This window comes from Hemitrygon akajei, chromosome 14 (assembly GCF_048418815.1).
Source record: "Hemitrygon akajei chromosome 14, sHemAka1.3, whole genome shotgun sequence".
NCBI classification, from domain to species: domain Eukaryota; kingdom Metazoa; phylum Chordata; class Chondrichthyes; order Myliobatiformes; family Dasyatidae; genus Hemitrygon; species Hemitrygon akajei.
In genome coordinates, this window is record NC_133137.1 from 69,717,321 (window position 1) to 69,738,424 (window position 21,104).

Genomic DNA, 21,104 nt, shown 5'->3' on the forward strand with positions numbered 1-21,104 from the left:
CCTGTGACAACATTTCGTGTAGATGTGCTCAATGACGGGGAGGGCTTTACCCATGATGGACTGGGCCGTATTCACTAGTTTTTGTAGGATTTCCCATTCAAGAGCATTTGTGTTTCCATACCAAACTGTGATCCAGCCAGTCAATATACTCTCCACCACACATCTATAAAACTTTGTCAAACTTTGACATACCGAATCTTCGCAAACTCCTAAGGAATTAAAAGGTGGGATTTTCTACAAAGGAGGAAAAAATCATATCTTGAATCGAGAGGAATCAAATATTAAATTGATTGTGAAATTTTATAATCTGTAATAAATACCCTGCAAAATCTTCTTGGTGCATTGTGATGATAATGGCTTCAACTGAATCTTCCACAGAATTTAGCAGTGGCTGTATTGCACATCCCATGAGAGTTTGAATTGTCTAAGAAAAAGTTGAAATTTAAATCTAGTCAGTATCATAACAGGTAACATTTAAAACATATGTTTTGTTTAAATTGTTAATTTAGAACACTGAGTGATACATTTCCAGCAGTATAACACTGCTTATTGTACAGCACAAAATTAATTTGCATGTGTTAATTATAGACAAAGAAAGGAAGGTCAGCAGTAATTTGTTAAGTGAAAACAACGTTTAACTAATCTTACACGGCTTTTTTACTTTGAAGGCCCAGTTAGATGCAGTTGAGGAGGGTTTTAAAGTAAATCTGAGAGGAGATTACAATTTGGAGAATTTTGTGAAGAAAATTCTACAGTTTAGGGTCAAGGCAGTTGATGCCTTAGCTACCACTGGTGGAGCCACTCAGGAGATTGCAAGAGGTCGGATTCAAGGTGAAGCAAAGAAAGACAGAGGCAAAATGATGCTTCAGTTGAAGGTGTCATGGGAAGATGGCAGTTTAGTGCAGAGGGTGAGGTTGATGAGACTACAGCAGTCTTAAAAATGATGGTGAAGATTTTAAAATTGAGATATTGTCAGAGTAGGAGCCAGTCTAAGTTGGCAAAACCAGCTGCAACTGAGGGAAAAGATCGCAGCAAGTTAAAATTGGGCAGTAGAGGTTTGAATGAATATGGGTTAACAAACTGTGGTAGATGAGTCTGGTCAGGAAAGCAACAGAGTTGTTGAAATGAAAGGTAATACGTTAAAATGCGGGTTTCAGCAGCAGATGTACCGGGACTGCAATACAGCCAAGTGGTTATGCCTTTGCAGTATTGGAACAAGTGAAGGAATGAAAATGAGATTCAGTGTCAAAAACAACACCATGGTTGCAAACCATCCAGCTCTGCTTCAGATGGTTTCTCAGGATTGAAACAGTAACCTTGAGGTCTGCATTTCCCATCTAAACAAACATCATAGTCATCCTCTCAAAAGTTATAACCCTCACCTGCAGTGTAGATCTCCTCCATTGAGATGAACTTGACTATGCTCATTAACTTGTTTCATTACATACTAGATTTGTCCAAAGCGATACTGTTAAATGGCCAGGGACATTTTATAACATTAAAAGTGCTAATATTTATGCAGAGTTTCTCTGGAGAGTCTTTGAATTGACCTCAGTGGTTATATTGAAAAAGACAGTACAAACCACTGATAATCCATGTGAATGGAAATTTAATACTGCATCATGGCAATAACAAAGACTTCGTTTTCATTCAAAGGTCCTGACGAGCAGGAAATTTTTTAAAAATGGCCATTTCTATGAATAGAGAAGGTAGAATACTAACAACAGAACCAATTTACCTCCAGTGCTGTTCTAACTGTTTGTTCAACAGCTGAAGGGAAAGAGCTCAGGGTAGACAGCATCTGAAAAAGCAAACAACAGATATACTCATGGTATGTAGAACATCTTGTGGAAATCTAAAATCATCTCTCAACTTCCTTTTCTCCAATGAAAGTTAGTTTCTCTGCATTGTTCATAACTTGGTGTTTGAAATTTCAGTCATCTTTACAATTTTACTCTACATCTTATAGTTAAATTTTCCCAAATGTAATGCCTGCAGCGCCCAAAGTACTTCACATGCATCACAGATGAAAATGTAACATTTTGAATGACTGATCACTTGTAGTTAAATATTTATGCCATCAAGAGACATTAGATTATGTGACTGTCATAGAATAACTATAAGCAAAATTCTTAAAACTTAATTGTGTTCTCACTGTTTGATAATGTCATGTGTTGCAGTGGAAGACTAATGGAAATAATATATCTTTGATAACCCTTTCACAAAGTTAATCATTAAGCAAGTTAAAATGGCAGAGTTTTGCCTGTTATTCTCCACTCAGCTAGGTCTAGAAAACAAGAATAGCTTTTGCCTCAAAGTAACACAGGAATATTCATGAAGCTCCTTGAACCAGTTCACAGACATTGAAAAGTTCAAGTAAAGGGAACCTATGCTTTTTCCCACTTCTTTTTAGCCAGTCTTTTGGATCAGTTGCTTCCACTACAGTTCTGTGAAATCAAACTTAACTGAGAAGTTGTGTATAGGAACCATAGATAGAGGTTAATGGTGGTGAATGGACTGAATAAATCTTAGCACTCTCCCAACCATATGGTCTTCACTGCCGGTCCAGAAAAATGCAAGTGCTCAGTAGCTTTCTACATACCTCTTTACCCGTTGTGTGTTCTTGGACCAGCAATGCCCATGCGTCAATGAAGATCTAATATCTTTTCAAGTAGGTTTTGAGAACGTTCTTTAAAAGTTTTCTTAGTCCTGGTAATCACTTGCTATGACAGAGCTCAAGTGCTTAACATTAAGCCCTATTCTAGGTCCCAGTTTTTACCTTTGTACCTTAAGGAATTTTAAGCGTATTTCCAAATACATTTTTTCACCACTCTTAGAGAGTCAGCTTCAGATTCTCACCCTTATTTGCATAAAAATACTTCTCAACTGCCCTCAAATCCATGGCATACATAATCTATTTTATTAAATCAGCCCAAAGTCTATGTTCCATTCAGTTCAACATGTAGGGCCTTAAACTCCTCACAGTACGTCAGGTGTGGTCACCTTTTAATCCCCATGTCCTGAAAATGTTTTGGCTTAAAGAGTAAAACTTAATAAGCTCCTTTAATGACCCTTTTAAAATGGATTTTCCATTTTCCCACCATGCAATGCTTCACAACAGTGCTGGAATCCTCCTTGAATTTTGAAGCTTGAGGCAGGAATCCATGTTAGGAGCAGGACAGTGGGAAGAAATACGCAAGACTTTTTAAACAGTAGCAAAATCAGACTTGGGTGAAGTGACGGTGTTAGGAGAGAGGTTTGTTTGGCTTTTGTGCAAATGTTAAAAAAAACTATTTCAAACTATTCATTAATTTATCTGAAAGTTTATGAAAAGTGGTGAAAATTAAGGAATATACACGCTGGTAAATGTTATTTTACCAAAACTCTTTTCCATCTGCTGAAGAACATGCCAGAGATATTTCTTCTTCACTATTAAAAAATAAGTAAATAGAAAGATTTCACACTCAACAATATATAGTAACACTTACCTTCAGCACTGACTGATGCAATTTGTATAATGAATTCACCACTGCTACATTCCTTCTCTGTCCTTCTGTTAGAGGCCCAATCACTTGACTTGCATCTCCCTGAGTAGACAGCTGTTAAGAAATTAAATTGAACACAATTTCAAATACATTTATGCAGACAACTCTTCCTCTTTATCTCCTTAACGCTACTTTGGTAGGATTCAAACTTGTGATTCCTGGTCAATAGTCCACATATCTGGTTACCACATATAAACCACTGTAGCATCGTAGTTAGCACGACACTATTATAGCTCAGGAGTTCCAACGGCGTCTGTAAGGGGTTTGTGCGGTTTCCCCATGAACCATGTGGGTTTCCTCCAGGTGCTCTGGTTTCCTTCCACAGTCCAAAGATGTACCAGCTTAGTAGGTGAATTAGTCATTGTAAATTGTCCTGTGATTAATCAAGGAATAAATAGGTGGGTTAATGGGCTGTGTGGCTCGTTGGTTAGAAGGGCCTGTTCTGTGCTGCACCTCTAAATAAAATAAAATATAAATACAGTAATGTGACCAGTATGCCACTGTATTTTGTATTCCATTTTGCAGTCCTACTCGAGATACCCAGTGGCCATAGTTACAGGAGGTGGTTTTGCTTTCCTAGATTATCCATAATGTGAAGCTATGTCATCCGCACAAACATCAAGAAATACAAGTAGAAAAAAGTAACAATTTTGTGTTTTCTCCCCTTCATAGACAAACTAAGGTCAACAATCCTGTGAAGACTACTGGACACGATGTCAATGTTTAGCCTCCTTTATTCTGTCCAGAAAATATAAAAAAACAAAAATAATAAATTAAAAATTGATCAGAAAATCATGATATAGCACATCTATATATGTAACCTTTCCCCCCCTGCCCCCCACCCCCCAACATTAGGCTGTTTGTCCCTAGGATAAACTGGATGCTGGATCAAAAAACAGAGTGGCATAATGGTCAAGCTAGTATTTAACCAAATGTCCAGACTACTGATCAAAAATCACAAGCTTAAATCCAACCAAAGCAGTATTTAAAAAGAATAAAAAACTGCTGTAGGTAAAGATGATGATTAATCTTCAGATTGTCATAAAAAGAGTCCATAAAGAAGGTAATATCTTAACCTTGTTTCTTTGAGATTACTGATGTACAAATAAGGGTGACTATTACCTGACCTCTGTAGTGATCTTGGTTCAGGAGGGAATTATAAACATATACCACATCTCAACTTTGCTAGCAAAGGCTCAATGTCACAAATGAACAAAAGGAACACCTGGTTCAATATGAGGCACAAATGACATGCATCACTGCCCTGTTATTCAATCCCAATGACCAGATTTTTGAAAGTGAGCACTGCTTACAGCAATGGAAATGTTGAAGATGACTAGGAATTTGGTGAATTAAAACCAAATAACATGATGCTTTAGAAACAATATTGTAGTCTATCATTTTTTCAGTCCATTAAGCGCTTTACAGCCTTTGATAATTTTGTAATACAGGAACAACCCTGGAAATAGATCTATACCATACTTACTAGCTGTTCCGATTTCACTCCAAATAAATGAATGGTTTTAGCAACATTCTTTGCAACAGCCAGGCTCAGATTTGGATCAACAGAAGCCACATTAAATTCACTGAAAACAGAGGGATTAATATATGTCAAAAACAGTAATAAATTTAAAGTTAATTTTAAATTAAAAGCATCATTTTACATTTTTAAATGTGTTTTAATGAAGGCTCACTTTCTAAAAATACTTTTATTATCACAACCTGAAGAAACACGTATACGAAACATATTCCAAAAGGCACCTTGAAATGATTTATCTTTAGCTCATCCATGCGCAAAATTTGCCTGCAAATTTGTCATGGCCTGTAAAGTACAGAAACATGTTATTCAGTCCACCACATCCACATCAACCTTTCAGCTCAGCTACACAAATCCCATTTGCCTGCTTTAGAAATGTATCTTTCTACTCGTGGCTTATCCAAGTGCCTGGCTAAATGGCTCTATAACATCATGATGGTATCCAACTCCAGCACCTCCTCTGGAAGTCATCCAGATATTAACCACTTGGTGTAGAAAATATTTTCTTCAGATCCCCTTTAAGATTTCTTCCTCTCATCTTAAACTTGTGTCCTTTGGTTTTGATATGTCAATCCAATCTGCCATTAAACTAGCACTCCAATCCAGGCAATATCCCGCTGAACTGCCTATGCACACATTTCATTGCAAACACATCCTTCCAATCAACTGGAAACCAGAACTGCACAGAATATTCTGATTGCGGCTTAACCAGTGTTTTATAAAGTTGCAACACAACATTATAAGTTTCATATTCTATGCACAAATTAATCAAGCAAAGCATGCCATATGCCGTCTTCACTGCTCTACATACCTGTGTTCTACTACGGATTTGAACCCCAATATCCCTCTGTTTGCCGATATTCCTTAGTGCCTTACCATTTATTGGAAATGTCCTATTCCTATTTGACTTCCCAAAATACATCACCTCATACCTGGTGGGATTAAATTAAAGTGGGGCTGAAGAAGGGGGGAAAAAAAGGATCAGCCATGATTGAATGGCAGAGCAGGTGAGATAGGCCAAATGACTTAATTCTGTTCCTATGTCTTATGGTCTATATTCTGCTAAAAGATCTTGCATAACCTTACCACCAATTTTCTTTCCTCTACAAACTTACTAATCAGATCTCCTACATTGACATTCAAGACATTAATATATAATCGCCAAAGGTCCAAGCACAAATCCCTTCGATACACCACTAGTCACAGACATCCAATCAGAAAAGCATCTTTCCACTACTACCTTCTTCCTCCTATCACCAAGACAATTTTAGATGCAATTAGCAGGTGTACTTTGGATCTCATGTTCCTTACATCTTCTGGACCAACCTATGATGTGATGGGTTTTGACAAGGTCCCACATCATTGGCCAGTAGAGAAGATTTAAGGCAGATGCGATACCATCCTGCTTTCAATCATCTTAGTCATCTTCCCAAAAAAAAACATAATGAAATTTGTGATGCAAGACTTCTCTGTACAAAATCATGCTGCCTATCTCTAATCACAAACAAATCTGCAGATGCTGAAAATCCAAGTGACACACACAAAATGCTGGAGTAACTCAGCAGGCCAGGCAGCATCTATGTAAAAATGTAAACAGTTGATGTTTCGGTCCAAGACTCTTCATCAGGATCGGAGAAAAAAGATGAGAAGTCAGAGTAAGAAGGGGGGAGGGGAGGAAGAAATACAATAGGTGATAGGTGAAACCGGGGGAGGGGTGAAGTAAAGAGCTGGGAAGTCGACTGATGAAAGACATAAAGGGCAGGAGAAGGGGGAATCTGATAGGAGAGGACAGAAGGCTGTGGAAAAGGGAAGGGGGAGGAGCACCAGAGGGAGGTGATCAACAGATAAGGAGATAAGGTGAGAGTGAGAAATGGGAATGGGGAATGGTGAAGGAGGAGGGGGCATTACTGGAAGTTTGATAAGGTGAGTGAAGGAAATGGTAATGAGGAATGGGGAAGGAAAGGCTTCCAGTAATGCCCCCCTTCTCCATTCACCACTCCCTTCTTCATTTCAGCCCTCACTCTCCCCTGCTTTCATCTATCACCTACTACCTTGTATTTCTTCCTCCCCTCTCCCCACCTTCTTACTCTGACCGCTCATTTTTTTTCTCCAGTCCAGATGAAGGGTCTTGGCCCAAAACACTGACTGTTTACTCTTTTTCCATAGATGTGGCCGGTCAGTTGAGTTCCTCCAACATTTTGTGTGCATTGCTGTCTATCTCTAATTAGGCTCTGCTTTTCCCAAATGTACTTAAATCATATAGCTTGGGAATTTCCTACCACTGATGTTAAGGTTTGCTAGACTGTGATAACCTGGCCTATCCCTGCTTTTTCTTTAATTAATGGAACAATATTAGCTAGCTCTCAAGTTTTCTGCATCTTATCTTTGGCACAAGGACACGGAGTGTAAGTGTCTTTACTCCCAAAATGTTCCGCATCTTCACTCTATTCTGTAGCTAAATCCATTACTGATTCCAAAGAAAACCCAAGGAACCAAGCAAAAGTCCAATTTTTTTTTTATTGCATGTGAGACTCCTACTTAAATTTGTGCTTCATCATGGTCCAACCTGAGTGTCACATTCTGATCTTAGAATAAATCAACTGTGAATTCCTCTTGAATACAGAGGAATTAATTACTTCTAATCAAATGTCCTTCTGAGATAGAGACCTAAAAAATCCTTACCAATTTGTGCTGACTTAAAATCAGTTGCAATATGATGATGAATAAAACTTTTCACACCAATTAAAATTCTCAGCTTTTCTTCATGATCATATTCTAATTTTCTACAGCTTTAATGGACTTTGACAGGGAGCAAATGATGTACTTGCTCAAAGTTTAAATAGAAATTCAGGCATGCAGTTAAAGATGGGGCAGAAAAATGGGGTGCAAAATACTCTACAGCAGAGATGTGGAAAAATCCCACCTGTTGGTAAAATCTGCAGATGACATTTTATCTTTGATATTTTATAAGAAGGAATCGGTCTATGGAAATAGTGCAAGCCTTAAAGTGGCAGGAGTTCTGCAGCAAAAAATATTATGCATTCAAACCTCAAGTTAAGGAACTGAAAATAAGCAAAAATGATTGGGCTGATTTATTAATATGTGAAGTATAGTTCAGTATATAAGAAAGGATGAAGTTTTTTAAATAATGCTTCAATATGCCCCAATACATAGAATGTACTGAATTCAGCTCAAGCTACAAAATGTTCCTCCAGCTTGTACTTTATACCTGTTAAGATGACAACTCCTCGGCAGCAATTAAAATTTAGAAATCAACTATTTAGCTTAACACCAGGTATAACTAAACAGCATCTTGTGGACACATTTGTAGTTCCATTTAATAATTAACAGAAGTTATAACCTCTCTATGGAAGGTATTGACACAATGAAGAAAGCCCTGAACACTGCCAGAGATCTTGGTCCTTCTTTGCTACATGAAATGCCAACGGTGTAAAGGGCAAAAGCGAGAAAGATAACTGAAATATTTGAAAGCTAAGGTATATGAGATCATTGCCTCCAGGGAAATTTGCACCACCTTTAAAATTTTGATTCTGATTCACAACGGTTTTCAATGAAGCTCACAAGTTTTCAATGCTCAAAGAAAAACTCTTAATTGATATTCTGATTAAGACGCTATTAAAACCCATCAAAATGTAATTTAAGCATGTAAGCATCATGTATAGCAAAATAAATACAAGATTAAATGAGCAGCTCTTTTGTAGTTATATAGGTATTAACATTCATATCCTGAAACAAAAACAGAAAATGCACATGAAATACAGCAAATCCATTAGCATTCAACGTGGTCAAGTAATATTCAGATGACAACCTTTTGATAACTATAACAGTTAAAACTATCTTTTTAAAGAAACAAATAAAACTTTTGAAAGTCAGCATTGCTTCTACTTCAAATCTACACCTTGTTAAGAATTTTTTTTTAAATCACAGTTTCACATTTAAGCTCCGATTCAGTGTTATAGAAAACAGGAATATATTTGTGATTAAATAAAGTCTCAGATAATTGTAAATTCAATTTCACTGAACTATAAAAACAATGAGAATTAAACTCATTATATGCCATTCTTACTGGGCACTTGGCCAGTGAGCTCTGATTTATTTTTAATTATATAATTCCAAAAGAAATTGACTTCAAGCAAGTGATTTGTATGTACCCATAATATTAAATAGAGTGAAGGGAAAAAAAACTATCAAACTTTGATGTGCAGGCCAACTTATATATGCCAGTGTAATGGATAACATGGCATTTAATCTTTTCACGTTTTCTTAGTAATCAGTCAAAACAAACTGCTGAAGGAATGCAAATGGAATTCTGTAATTTATAATGATAAGTAATAAAAAAGTTAATTAGTTCATGCATACTTTATTTTACAAAATGCCCTACCTTGTAATTGTTTTAATGATGCCATCAAGTTCATCATCTGAAGGAGGATTACGTCCCCCAGGAGGAAAGACAAGGTTGATTGGATCAAACAGACGTGATAATGACTTTGAGAGGTAGGCAGATTCATAGAATTGTAGAGAATCTTTCAAGGACTTTTCAGGGCTGAGGAAATGGTTAGAATTATCATTAGTATAATAACTTCCACAGCAATTATATTAATTGAAAATATTTGATCAGAACTTCTTGAATACAGCCTGCTCACTAAAGTCCTCACGTGACCAGATTCACCTGCACTGAATATTGAGGTCTGATCTTACCATTTATGCCTGGGAGCCCAGTCTAATGGTAAGTAGGATCAGCATACCACTGAGGCCTCCACCTTGTAATGTTTGAAGGTGCCTCTCAAGCTGTTAATATTTAAATAACTGACATTTAAAGACTATTAAAATTGATTTAAATAATTAAAATCAGATTTTAAAAAATCAATGAAGTAGAAATTATTATAAACATGAAACTAGAGGTGTTTAAACTCTCCCTCTTTCAGAAGCCAAGAAAACCTGCTTAAAATAGAGCTAAATACAGGAGATCCGTGGAAGTTCAGCTGTTATTTCTGTGTAAATCGAGGAATATTGGCTAAAACATGGAAAATTCAGCAGATAAAAATTTCGTCCCCAATGTATTGCATTTTTTTGTTGCCATAACTAAGCCAACATCACAAAGTTTGCCTGTATCTCAAGGTGAGCTCAACAATTTAAACATTACATGCTTGAAAATGCAATAATTGTCTAGCAATAAATCAAAATGAACAATGAATGCAGTGTAGCATTCCTCCTCAAGATACATTTTTCAGTCAAGTTCAAATTTGTGTATTGTTGTTATAGGCACACAGGGTATAAATGCCATGAAAATTAGTTTTTTGTAATACATTACAAGATGAGAACAAACATGAGTTAAAAAACTTAATCCAAAAATATCTGAAATGCATTTCCTCGTCCATGTCTCTCAGTGGTCGTACAAGCACAGAAAATTCACCCTCCTTCTGCCTCAATCCATTCAATGGTGGTACACACCACCTCCTCCGATGTCTTCTCTTTTCTGCGTTGCAGTAATTTCAATAAGAGTAACTCTTGTTCAACATTTATTAGCTCCAACTCCAACACGATGCGCTCAGTTTCAGTTGCCATCGTTTGAAGTACACAAAGAAACTCACTCAACACAGTGGCATAGAAACCCCACCGCCAACTAGTGTTTTTGGTGATGAATTGCAGAGCGATGCAGACGCACAAGTATAAATGGTCACAATGGCATAGCCTACGCAGAAGTTTAAATCAGCCTTAAGCTGCAACCCTTAAGCACAAAGTTACTCTATTCACCATATCTTGGCAGACAAAACACTCCTGGATTCTAGATTATTAAACAGGAAGAGATACAAATGGCCACCATGGTGCAGAGGTAAACATAAAAGTGCACAAGTGACTAGAATTGAACCAACATCATTAATGTCACAGAGATAATAAACTAAAACACAACTTACTCATAATCCTGTTTCTTCAACATAAATATATCTTGTGCATCTTCATCCTCCAGTGGCAATTCAGGAGGCAAGTCAGAAAATCCTCCTGTAGTTACACTACTTTGTATACTGTGGCTGTACTGCTGCAAACGTTTCCACAAGTCATTATATAACCGCAACAACTTTGGGTATTCTCCTTCAAATGCTTGCTTCAGAAATGTAGATGCTGAAAAAGATAGCTTTACATCCATAAAGCTAATCAATACCACCAGCTATTTTCCACTTTAGAGAGGTATAGATTATCTCACCGCTGTATTGCCAGCATTTATCTACAGACTGTTCTTGAGAATAAAATAATTTATCTCCTAGATTCTAAAGCTTGGATTTCAAAATTTCTTTCTGACCTAATAACCAATTCTCTGGGGTAGCCAATTAACTTTTTCCACATTTTCATATTATTTGCTATATTTTTAATTGCATTTCCAAATTATATTATCTAACAAACATCAGGAATTTTTTTTTTTGCTTTACGTAAATATGTACAAACCTTGGTATCTTCAAAGGTGGATGCTTTAATTGGGTAGCATTTACAATGTTGTATGACTTTGTATAGTGAATAAAGTAGTATTGGCAAATAGAGTAAAAATAGGAAATAAAGTACAAAGTGATTACAAAATTTGCATATTCTTGGCAGGCAATCAGCTCTTGTTAGAATTAGATGGCAAATGAATTGATGGCAAATGGGGTCTCAGCTGTTCAGAATCTTTATCAATGATTTGGATGAGGAGATCAAGGTATGCTGAAGCCAGCTGGCAGCACAGACCATGAGGAAACTACGGGGATGCAGAACGACTTTCATTAAAGTCTCTCATTATACCATTCCATAAACTGAAATATCGATTTTAATTTTACTGAATGTTTTTTTAATCAGGTATCCTCACTTCATTTTATGAAATGAACTAGAATGATTTAATTTGAATAAATTTGAGGGTTAACAACAGTAGCAGAAAACTAAGAGAAAAGCTTCCACAAGTATTTCAATATGTAAAGCTATAAACTCACCACTTTAAAAATCTACACTTACGCACACAATCTAACATACAGAAAATACAAATGATGAAAGAACAGAGACTATTCTTTTCCAGAGGCCAATTTAAATTGGCACTACTGAAGAGCACTTTGAAGTTTGATTCCTTGAAGCAGGATAATTCTAGAAAACTTTGAGTGCATCAGGAATTAGAAAATTTCTATCCAAATTAAGGTTCAGAGATTAATTCTTATGTAATTCAGTTTTGATCAATTACTTTTTAGTTCAATTTTCTTTGTTGCTTTATACAGAAATCCATGATGAGCCCAATGCATATTGTTAGAAACCTCAAAAGTTGAAAAAGGTAACCAAGATGAATCAGCAAATAGAAAGCTAGATAGGAACTATTATTCTTTTCATACAGTATTTAATTGCTTCTTAATATTTTGTCCCAAACACTAAAAGAGTCAGACTAAAATCATAGTGTTTAACAACGTTAATTAACATTGGATTAATGTCTTTAGATGTAATTACCTGTACTTTCCACATGCCTAGTACTGTGCACGTGTGTAATGTGTATCTATATGCATGAAAGTACTCAAGAATCATTGTTTCATTTTACCACAGACTTGCAATTTTACTTGAACTAATATGTACATTTGAGTTATTTGTGTTGCTTTAAGCAAAGATTAAAACTACAGTTATTCTTTCACAATTCACTTGTACTTTGATTAGAATTAACAAATTAATTTGCAAACTTATTTAAAATATTTTAAATATATATCCAAATATGGTTATGTGAATATTGTTTATTTCCAGAGTCAATGACTATATTAATTTGTTTTGCAAGTCTACTACCTAGCTTAATCATACGAATCCAACAATACTTTTTCTGTATGTGCCATCCATCCCTCTCCAAGATCTTGGCCCAACACTGTACCTACACAAAACAACATTGTCGGACCAAAAGGGTGCCTAACAAGCAATAACATATTACTAAGTCCAGAGATTACTGCATTCATACTTAAGGAGCTAGCATAAGAATTTAGTAGTTTTTCAAACCCATCCAGAACCAAACTCACAAAGCTGGGTCATGTCAGATTACCAGGCTTTAACCCACAATACTATCACTTCAACTCAACTGAAATATTATTCAAAGCAGAGTACTAAGGTTTACATTCAAAGTTACAGTCAAAACCTGACTACACAACCCAGGATGACATATTAGTCAGACTGATAGAAGTAATAATAACATTAATATACTCAATTTATTTAATTCTTCAGTATTTATACAAGGATGCTGCAACATATAAAATTCAAAGCAAAACTTACAATTTGTAGCTTGCTGGAATTTCAGTGTCAGCATTTCAGTAACAGAGTTCCAGAAAGCATACAAGATGTCTGTGTGACTATCCTAAAGGAAGAAAAATCAATACACATTTCCACTTATTCTTAGAGAAAGGAAACTGAGTGTTTCTTAACATTTTAATCAAAATTCTATTGACTTAGAATTTATGCTAGATAACAATGCAAGCTGAATGGCTACTTTCTGCCTCTACCTGCATTCTTTGCAAGAAAAATATTCTGAGTACAAAACTGCAGAGCTTATTTCATTTATTTATTTAGAGATACAGTGCAGAACAGCCCTTTCTGGCCCAATGAGCCACACCAAACAGTAACTTGTCCTATTTAACCCTAGCCTAATCACAGGAGAATTTGCAATAACCAATTAACTTCCTAACCAGTATGTTGTTGGACTGTGGGAGGAAAGCAGAGCACCCAGAGAAAACCCATGCTCACATGGGAAGAACATACCAACTGTCTTACAGAGCATGCCAGAATTGAACTCGGACACTCTGATCTGTAATAGCCTCATGCAAACTACTATGCTACCATACAGAAATTTCTTGCATCCAACAAAGCAGTAAATTTTAAAGTACTCAAGAACTAATGACAACATAAGAGAGCAGAGCATCTCAGAACAAGCAATGTTAAATACTTTGCAAGCTATGTCAATTATACTATGGAATTCAACATCATATTCCATGGGGATATCACAAAAAGGTTGGTGCTTAAATACTTTTGTTTCAATGTCACATTTCATTCTAAAATTTCACATAAAATATCTAGTATAACTTCTCTGAACTGCTTCCTAGTGTTTACTGTACATCCTTCCTTGAATAAGAAAAATAATAGCACAAAGAAAATTGAAGTCTTACCAATGCTCTAAGTAAATGAATCATTACAGGGTGTCTCTGGGTTACCACCATCCAACTTATGAATAGCATTACATAAAAACTAACATGCAGAATATTTTTACATTCAGAAGTTCAATGCCTTATAATGAACGACAGAACGAGATTCCTCCCTCCTTCCACCTATAATAATTGTTTATTTTGTATCAGTTTGATGTGCATTTGGTAACATTTTTCTCAATATTGTGGAGGTATAGCAATTTCTGTATATTTTCTGGCGCAGACAAAATCAAGGCAGCCTGTACCTTCCTAGTTTTGTATTCAATTCCCCAAGCAATAAACAACATTGTTATCTTTGCTAACTATTTGCTCCACTTCATCAAATCATGCATTAGTTCACTTTGTATCAGAGTTCTGCAATCTCACATCATTTTGATACAGGTTGTGAACACCCAATTTATAGACAGTTTGTACATATGAATAAGCTTTTTGTAGATTGGTGTTCTGGATTTACAGGCTGCTTGTGGACTGCAGGTATCTTTTGCTGTTTGGCCACTCAGTTTGGGATTTAATTACTGACGTCAACTGTTTGCATTACAAATGGTTCACAGGAACAACCCTGCTATATTCTGGAATAACCTATTATATGCTTTTGATTTTCTCTACATATTTGGACAACTTTAAATTTCCCAAGAATAATTCATTTGCCACAGCTTTTCCCACTTGCTTAACTTACCTTAAACCATCTGGAACCTCCTAATGTTCTTTTCATAACTTAATTTCTAATATTGAGTTATCAGCAGATTCAGCAACCGTCAGTATAAGACCATAACACATAGGAACAGAATTAGGCCACTCAACCCATCGAGTCTGCTCTGCCATTCCATCATGGCTGATTGCGGATCCCACTCAACCCTATACACCTGCCTTCTCGCGATATCCTTTGATGCCTGACTGGTCAGAAAACAATCAACTTCCACCTTAAGTATGCACACAGACTTGGCCTCCACCGCAGTCTGTGGCAGAGCATTCCACAGATTAACTACTCTCTGGTTAAAATAATTCTTCCTTATCTCTGTTCTAAAGGATTCTTCCTCAATTTTGAGGTTATGCCTTCTTGTTCTGGATACACCCACCATAGGAAACATCCTCTCCATATCCACCCTATCTATTCCTTTCAACATGCAGTAGGTTTCAATGAGATTCCCCTCCCTTCCCCCCCCCCCCCCCCCCCCGGCATTCCTCTAAATTTCAGTGAGTACAGGCCCAAAGCTGCTAAACACGCCTCATACGTTAACCCCTTCATTACTGGAATCATCCTTGTGAACCTCTTCTGGACTCTCTCCAATGACAACACATCCTTTCTGAGACATGGGCCCAAAACTATTAACAATATTAACAATACTCTAAGTCCAGCCTGACAAGTGTCTTATAAAGCCTCACCACTATCATCGCCTTGCTTTTATATTCTATTCCCCTCGAAATAAATGTTAACGTTGCATTTGTCTTCTTTGCCACAGACTCAACCTGTTAATTATCCTTCTGGGAGTCTTGCATGAGGATTCCCAAGTCCTTCTGCACCTCTTACCCAGACTCCAACACCTTCCCAGCCTCTGAAGTCAGGCTAACTGGCATATAATTTCCTTTCTTTTGCCTTCCTCCCTTCTTAAAAAATGGAGTGACATTTGCAATCTTCCAGTCCTCCAGGACCATGCCAGATTCAAGTGATTCTTGAAAGATCATGACCAATGCATCCATTATCTCTTCAGCAACCTCTCTCAGGACTCTGGGATGTAGTCCATCTGGTCCAGGTGATTTATTCACCTAAAGACCTTTGAGTTTGCCTAGCAAATTTTTTTTGTAATAGCAATAGCACAAACTCCTGCTCCCCGACACTCACAGACCTCTTGGCCTACTGCCAGTGTCTTCCACACTGAAGACAGATGCAAAATACCCATTTAGTTCATCTTGCCATTTCTTTGTCCCCATTATTACTTCAGCAACATCATTTTCCAGTGGTCTAATATCAACTCTCACTTCCTTTATACTCTTTATAAAATGGAAAAAACCTTTTGGTATCCTGCTTTATATTATTAGCTAATCTGTCCTCATATTTCATCTTTTCTCTTCTTGTAGCTTTTTTGGTTGCCTTTTGTTGGATTTTAAAAGCTTCCCAATCATCTAACTTCCCACACACTTTTGCTACCTTATATGCCTTTTCCTTGGTTTTTAGGCAGTCCTTAACTTCCTTTGTCAGCCACGGTTGCCTACCCCTGCCATTTGAGAACTTCTTCCTCTGTGGAACAGATCTATCCTGTCCCTTGTGAACTATTCCCAGAAACTTCAGCCATCTCTGCTCTGCTGTTATCCCCACCCATATCCTCCTCCAATCCATCTGGGCAAGCTCCTCTCTCGTGCTTCTGTAATTACCTTTACTCAATTGTGATACAGATACATGTGAGTTACGCTTCTCCCTCTCAAACTGCAGTAGGAATTCAATCATATTATGATTGTCATTCAAGTCATTTATATGAACTGTACAAGTCAAGACCTTTGCACCAGTTCCAGTGGCACATTATACATTATATTTGCCAACCACAAATTGAACATTTATTCTCATTCTGCCATCTACACTATGAGCTGTTATTTTTCACAATAATCTTTATGCTGCACCTTATCAAGTCTACCAGGGAGTTTTTCTTCTGTTCAGAGTTTTAAGTGTGATTTGCTTTCCTTCAAGTGTTGAACAGGTTGAACAAAGTCTACACATTTTCCTGAGATCAAGAAGCACTTTTCAATCATTGTGCATTTCTAGCTATCATTGTTTGATGGACTAAAACATTATTGCATGTAGAATCAGTACCAAATATGGTCCTTCCAAAAAGTGCAATTGGCTTGAAACTAATCTCAAGCAGTGCTATGGATTTTACCCAAAAATGTGCATTAAATTGTACTCTGCAGGCTTTGTCAGGACATTCCCAATTCACTGCAGCTTCTATTACAAGTTGATTGCTTCTTATCCAAAATGCCTGAGGCTGGAACTGTTTCAGATTTCAGTTTTTTTTTGGATTTTGGAATATATAATGAGATACCTTGGAATTACCATCATTTCAGACTCTGAATTTATGTGCTACTGGTAAGCAGTCTTTGCCTGACACTTGATCATCACACAAATGTAATTAACAGTGCAAATTATTACATATCATTAATATAATGAAAATATAATGAGTGCAGGGTAACAAAAACAGCACAGCAACATTGGGAGAATACCTAAATCAAGTGCAAACAACAGCAGGCTTTCAGTCTCCACCTACGATGTCATTTTGATTAAAAGGCTACAGTAAACTGTATTTGTATTTTACTTATTTTTTAAAAAATAGGTTTATGTAAGGTATAAAAATAATCAGCATTTAGACTTGTTCTGCTGTTAAATTTTCATCAGCGATGATCTTGGCAAACTCATCAATTAATTTCTCTGTAGCTTCATGATCAGCAGACATTCTTAAATTTCTCCAACCAGCCAGCTGAATATTAACAATTACCCTCAATTTTCAATTTGTACTGATAGATCTTTGCTTGTTTAATTATCAGCATATCATTAAGCAGCATATGTTGACTCTGACACTGATGAATCCACTCTTTCAATACACAATCAAGATCTTCATTTTTCGCTTTATGAAGTGCTTTTCTATTTTTTATTAACCTGTTCATTATATATGTGAGGTAATTTCTCAGAACTGTCTGTGCTGCGCATCACCTGGGAACCTTCCCAGCGCCTTGTGGATTCTTTTTTGTTTGGGACATCATGTCAATGCTCAAAAAAATTTTGGATTTTCGAATAAGGGATATTCAACCTGTACTTTGATGTATTGTAATCAGGGAACAGCATCAGCCCTTAAGGACACTCCTTTAGCAGCCATACAGCAATCACACATTACCTGTGCCATGGAGGAGACCGACAAAGGCATATGGACAGTGACAAGGTTCTCTAGGAACTACTGGTGAATGAGATGTGAGAGAAAGAATTCAACTGAGAAAAATAAACATGTACATTAGATATGCTGAAGTAGCTTCTACAGCATTACAAGTTATTACCTTAGTTATTTCATCAATAAAGCAGACATGTGTCACAGGATCCCTTTTCTTTACCAGAACTTTCTGTAGGTGCTGCACCTAAGAAAAGAAAATCATCAATTTACCACTTAAATTTACAGGCATAGGAAAACATCAACACCTATTAATTGCAGTATTATCATCTTCATTTTTCAAATGAAATTCAACAGTATTAAACAAGGATTGCTGTAAAGTCATAAAAGATTGTTTCATGGTAGGTCTATGATCTAAGTTCTGAGTAGATGACTTACATAACAAAATGGGGCTACACTAAGGTTGGTGGAGCAACATATTCCATCTAGGTAGCTCCCAACCAAATGGCATGAACATAGATTTTTCTAATTTCTAGTAATTTTGCCTCTTCCTCTTTTTCTGCTCCCTATTCTGGTTACTCTTTCCCTCACCTCACACCGGTTCCCCTCCTCCTTCCCTTTCTCCCCTAATCAGATTCCCTCTTCTTCCTCAGCCATTCATCTTTTCCACCCATCACCTCCCAGCTTCTTAGTTCATGCCCCATCCCACACCAACTTACCTTACCCCTTTACCTTGGCTCATCTGTCACCTGCTAGCTTGTACTCCTTCCTCTTCTGCCACCTTATTCTGACTTCTCCCCCCTTCCTTTCCAGCCCTGATCAAATGTCTTGGCTCAAAACATTGAATATTTATTCCCCTCCGTAGATGCTGTCTGACCTGCTGAGTTCCTCCAGCATTTTGTGCGTGTTGCTCCAGATATATTCTCAAAGAAGCCATATTCTTTGCATGAAAAAGATACAACTCAGATTATGAACAACTTCAGGGATTTTTTTTTTAAAGTGACCAAAGAGTCACCTTTTGCTCAGAAAATTAAATGAGTGGCATCTCCAAATAGGTATTCCCTTTGGAAGTAGTACAGATTTCAAATATGGTAGAAAATAAAATCATTAGGTAATCTAATTCGTACAGGTTCAAATTATACAAATACTAAAGGTGCATAATTATGAGTAGAGTGATTTTAGAGAAACACTTCTAAAAGCACATTGGGGCTTCAGCAGTTGAGCTGATAATACTATTTCTACTGTACATCCTAGCTAATCTAAAGATAAGTAACAAAATATTATGTCTGTTTCTCACATACAGCTCAACAACAAAACAACACAGAAATCTGAAATTCTGCATGCGATTGATTTTGTATGATGACATGCACTCCACTCTTAGTTCTTCTACAACACCCATAAGAGCACCTACCTCCATAGTCCAAAGGGGACCTAATTTTAATTTTCCTCAATAAAAATTGATATTTATTTCAGATCCAGTTTTCAGCAACTAAATATTTTGTGGTTCTGACCCAAGTACTTGTGGTCTACTTGAACCATAGAGTGAAACTGAAAATCTGTGCATCTAGTTCGTGCAGGGCACCAACTACGATTTAAACCAGTTAGGCAAATATATCCAAGAACCACCACCAAGCTTAGTGAGTTACCAAAGAAATACTTTAGATACGATTACAGAAGCTATTTACAGTAATCCCGGAATCATGTTTTTGTTGCTTCTGGTGGAATGGGAAAACATTTCTAATTAATATACTTTCTGCTGAATTTCAGATTATGCCCTGACTGTGGCATCAACAGACATTACTTCAACAGTTTTGACAGGGGTAAAGCAGCACATTTGGTTTTTCAAATCTCTTTAAGATTGACATATGTGGAGTAACATTCTAATAGTGGTCTGGGAACTCCAAAAGAAAAAGATCAAAAAGACTGTGAACTAATTGGCTGGGATGAATATAGACTGGCTCAAACCATTAGAACCATTAGAACAAATATTGCAAAATTTTAGACACTAATAAATGTTACTCTTGAAAACTAGAATAAGAGTGCACTTGACAGGCGATCCAACTGTATGAGTTTGCTTCTAATATATTCAAATTAGGAAATGGGGAAATGAAACAAAAACTGAATGGGAATGACTTCAATGAAAAACTCAACACTTTTTGAACTAATAATCTTTGTGATTTTAACATCAAATAATGATGCAATGCAGGCCATTAATAAGCATCTTTTTGAAGCCAAATGCTACAACAGCTTAAGATAACATTAGTGTGCAAGATGTCAATGGCCCTGCAGGTGGATGCTATGAATCTGGATTTAAAAATCAATAAACGAGGAAGAATTGAGCATCAATGAGCTGTAATTCCTAATTAAATTTCATAAAAACTGATCAGCAAAATCTTACTTGTCCACATGCAGCACAAATTTGATCCATTAGTTTCTCCATATTTGTCCAAAGGGCTGCACGGAAAGCTGGTGTATTGCCTGGAGGAGGCATTGTGGCTCGTCCAGGTCCTAGTAATACAAAAAACATACAGGAATGGAAAAGACAAATATATCCAGTCACAGTTAAAGACAAATTATGAAGGTCTCAGTTATTTTACTAAATGCTTTTGCTATTCCCATATTAAGTTAAACTTACCTCTCATGGTGGCTTGAATTGGCTGAGTTAACACTCTTATATCCAAAGCATTGCCAATATTATCTTCAAGAGACAGCCGATACCCATCTACTACGTTACTAATGGTCTCTTTCAATGTTCCAAGGTTGTAGAAAACTTGAAGTGCGGTTCCTACCTGTGTAGGATTCTTATTTTAAGAAAAAAAAAATTATACCTTAAACATGTAACAAGATAATTTGCCAGATCTGTTCTTTCTTATTATTTAAAAAACATCAAACCAAAAAAAAATTCTGACTCCTGAAATACTATATAAAGCATGAAACACTATACGAGAGGTGATTGATA

The 21,104-nt window shown here is 36.6% G+C and overlaps 1 protein-coding gene across 1 annotated transcript in view; it reads right to left on the minus strand.

Moving 5' to 3' along the window:
• cog5 (component of oligomeric golgi complex 5) overlaps positions 1 to 21,104 on the minus strand; it is a 126,463-nt gene that overhangs the window by 27,167 nt on the left and 78,192 nt on the right. Inside the window, exons 8-17 of the mRNA XM_073066321.1 lie at positions 20,781 to 20,946; positions 20,544 to 20,653; positions 18,315 to 18,392; positions 13,357 to 13,438; positions 11,019 to 11,223; positions 9,485 to 9,646; positions 5,032 to 5,131; positions 3,489 to 3,599; positions 1,739 to 1,801; positions 321 to 424 (exon numbers count right to left, since the gene is read on the minus strand). Coding sequence (XP_072922422.1) covers positions 321 to 424; positions 1,739 to 1,801; positions 3,489 to 3,599; positions 5,032 to 5,131; positions 9,485 to 9,646; positions 11,019 to 11,223; positions 13,357 to 13,438; positions 18,315 to 18,392; positions 20,544 to 20,653; positions 20,781 to 20,946 — 1,181 coding nt within the window. The remainder of the gene's footprint in view (positions 1 to 320; positions 425 to 1,738; positions 1,802 to 3,488; positions 3,600 to 5,031; positions 5,132 to 9,484; positions 9,647 to 11,018; positions 11,224 to 13,356; positions 13,439 to 18,314; positions 18,393 to 20,543; positions 20,654 to 20,780; positions 20,947 to 21,104) is intronic.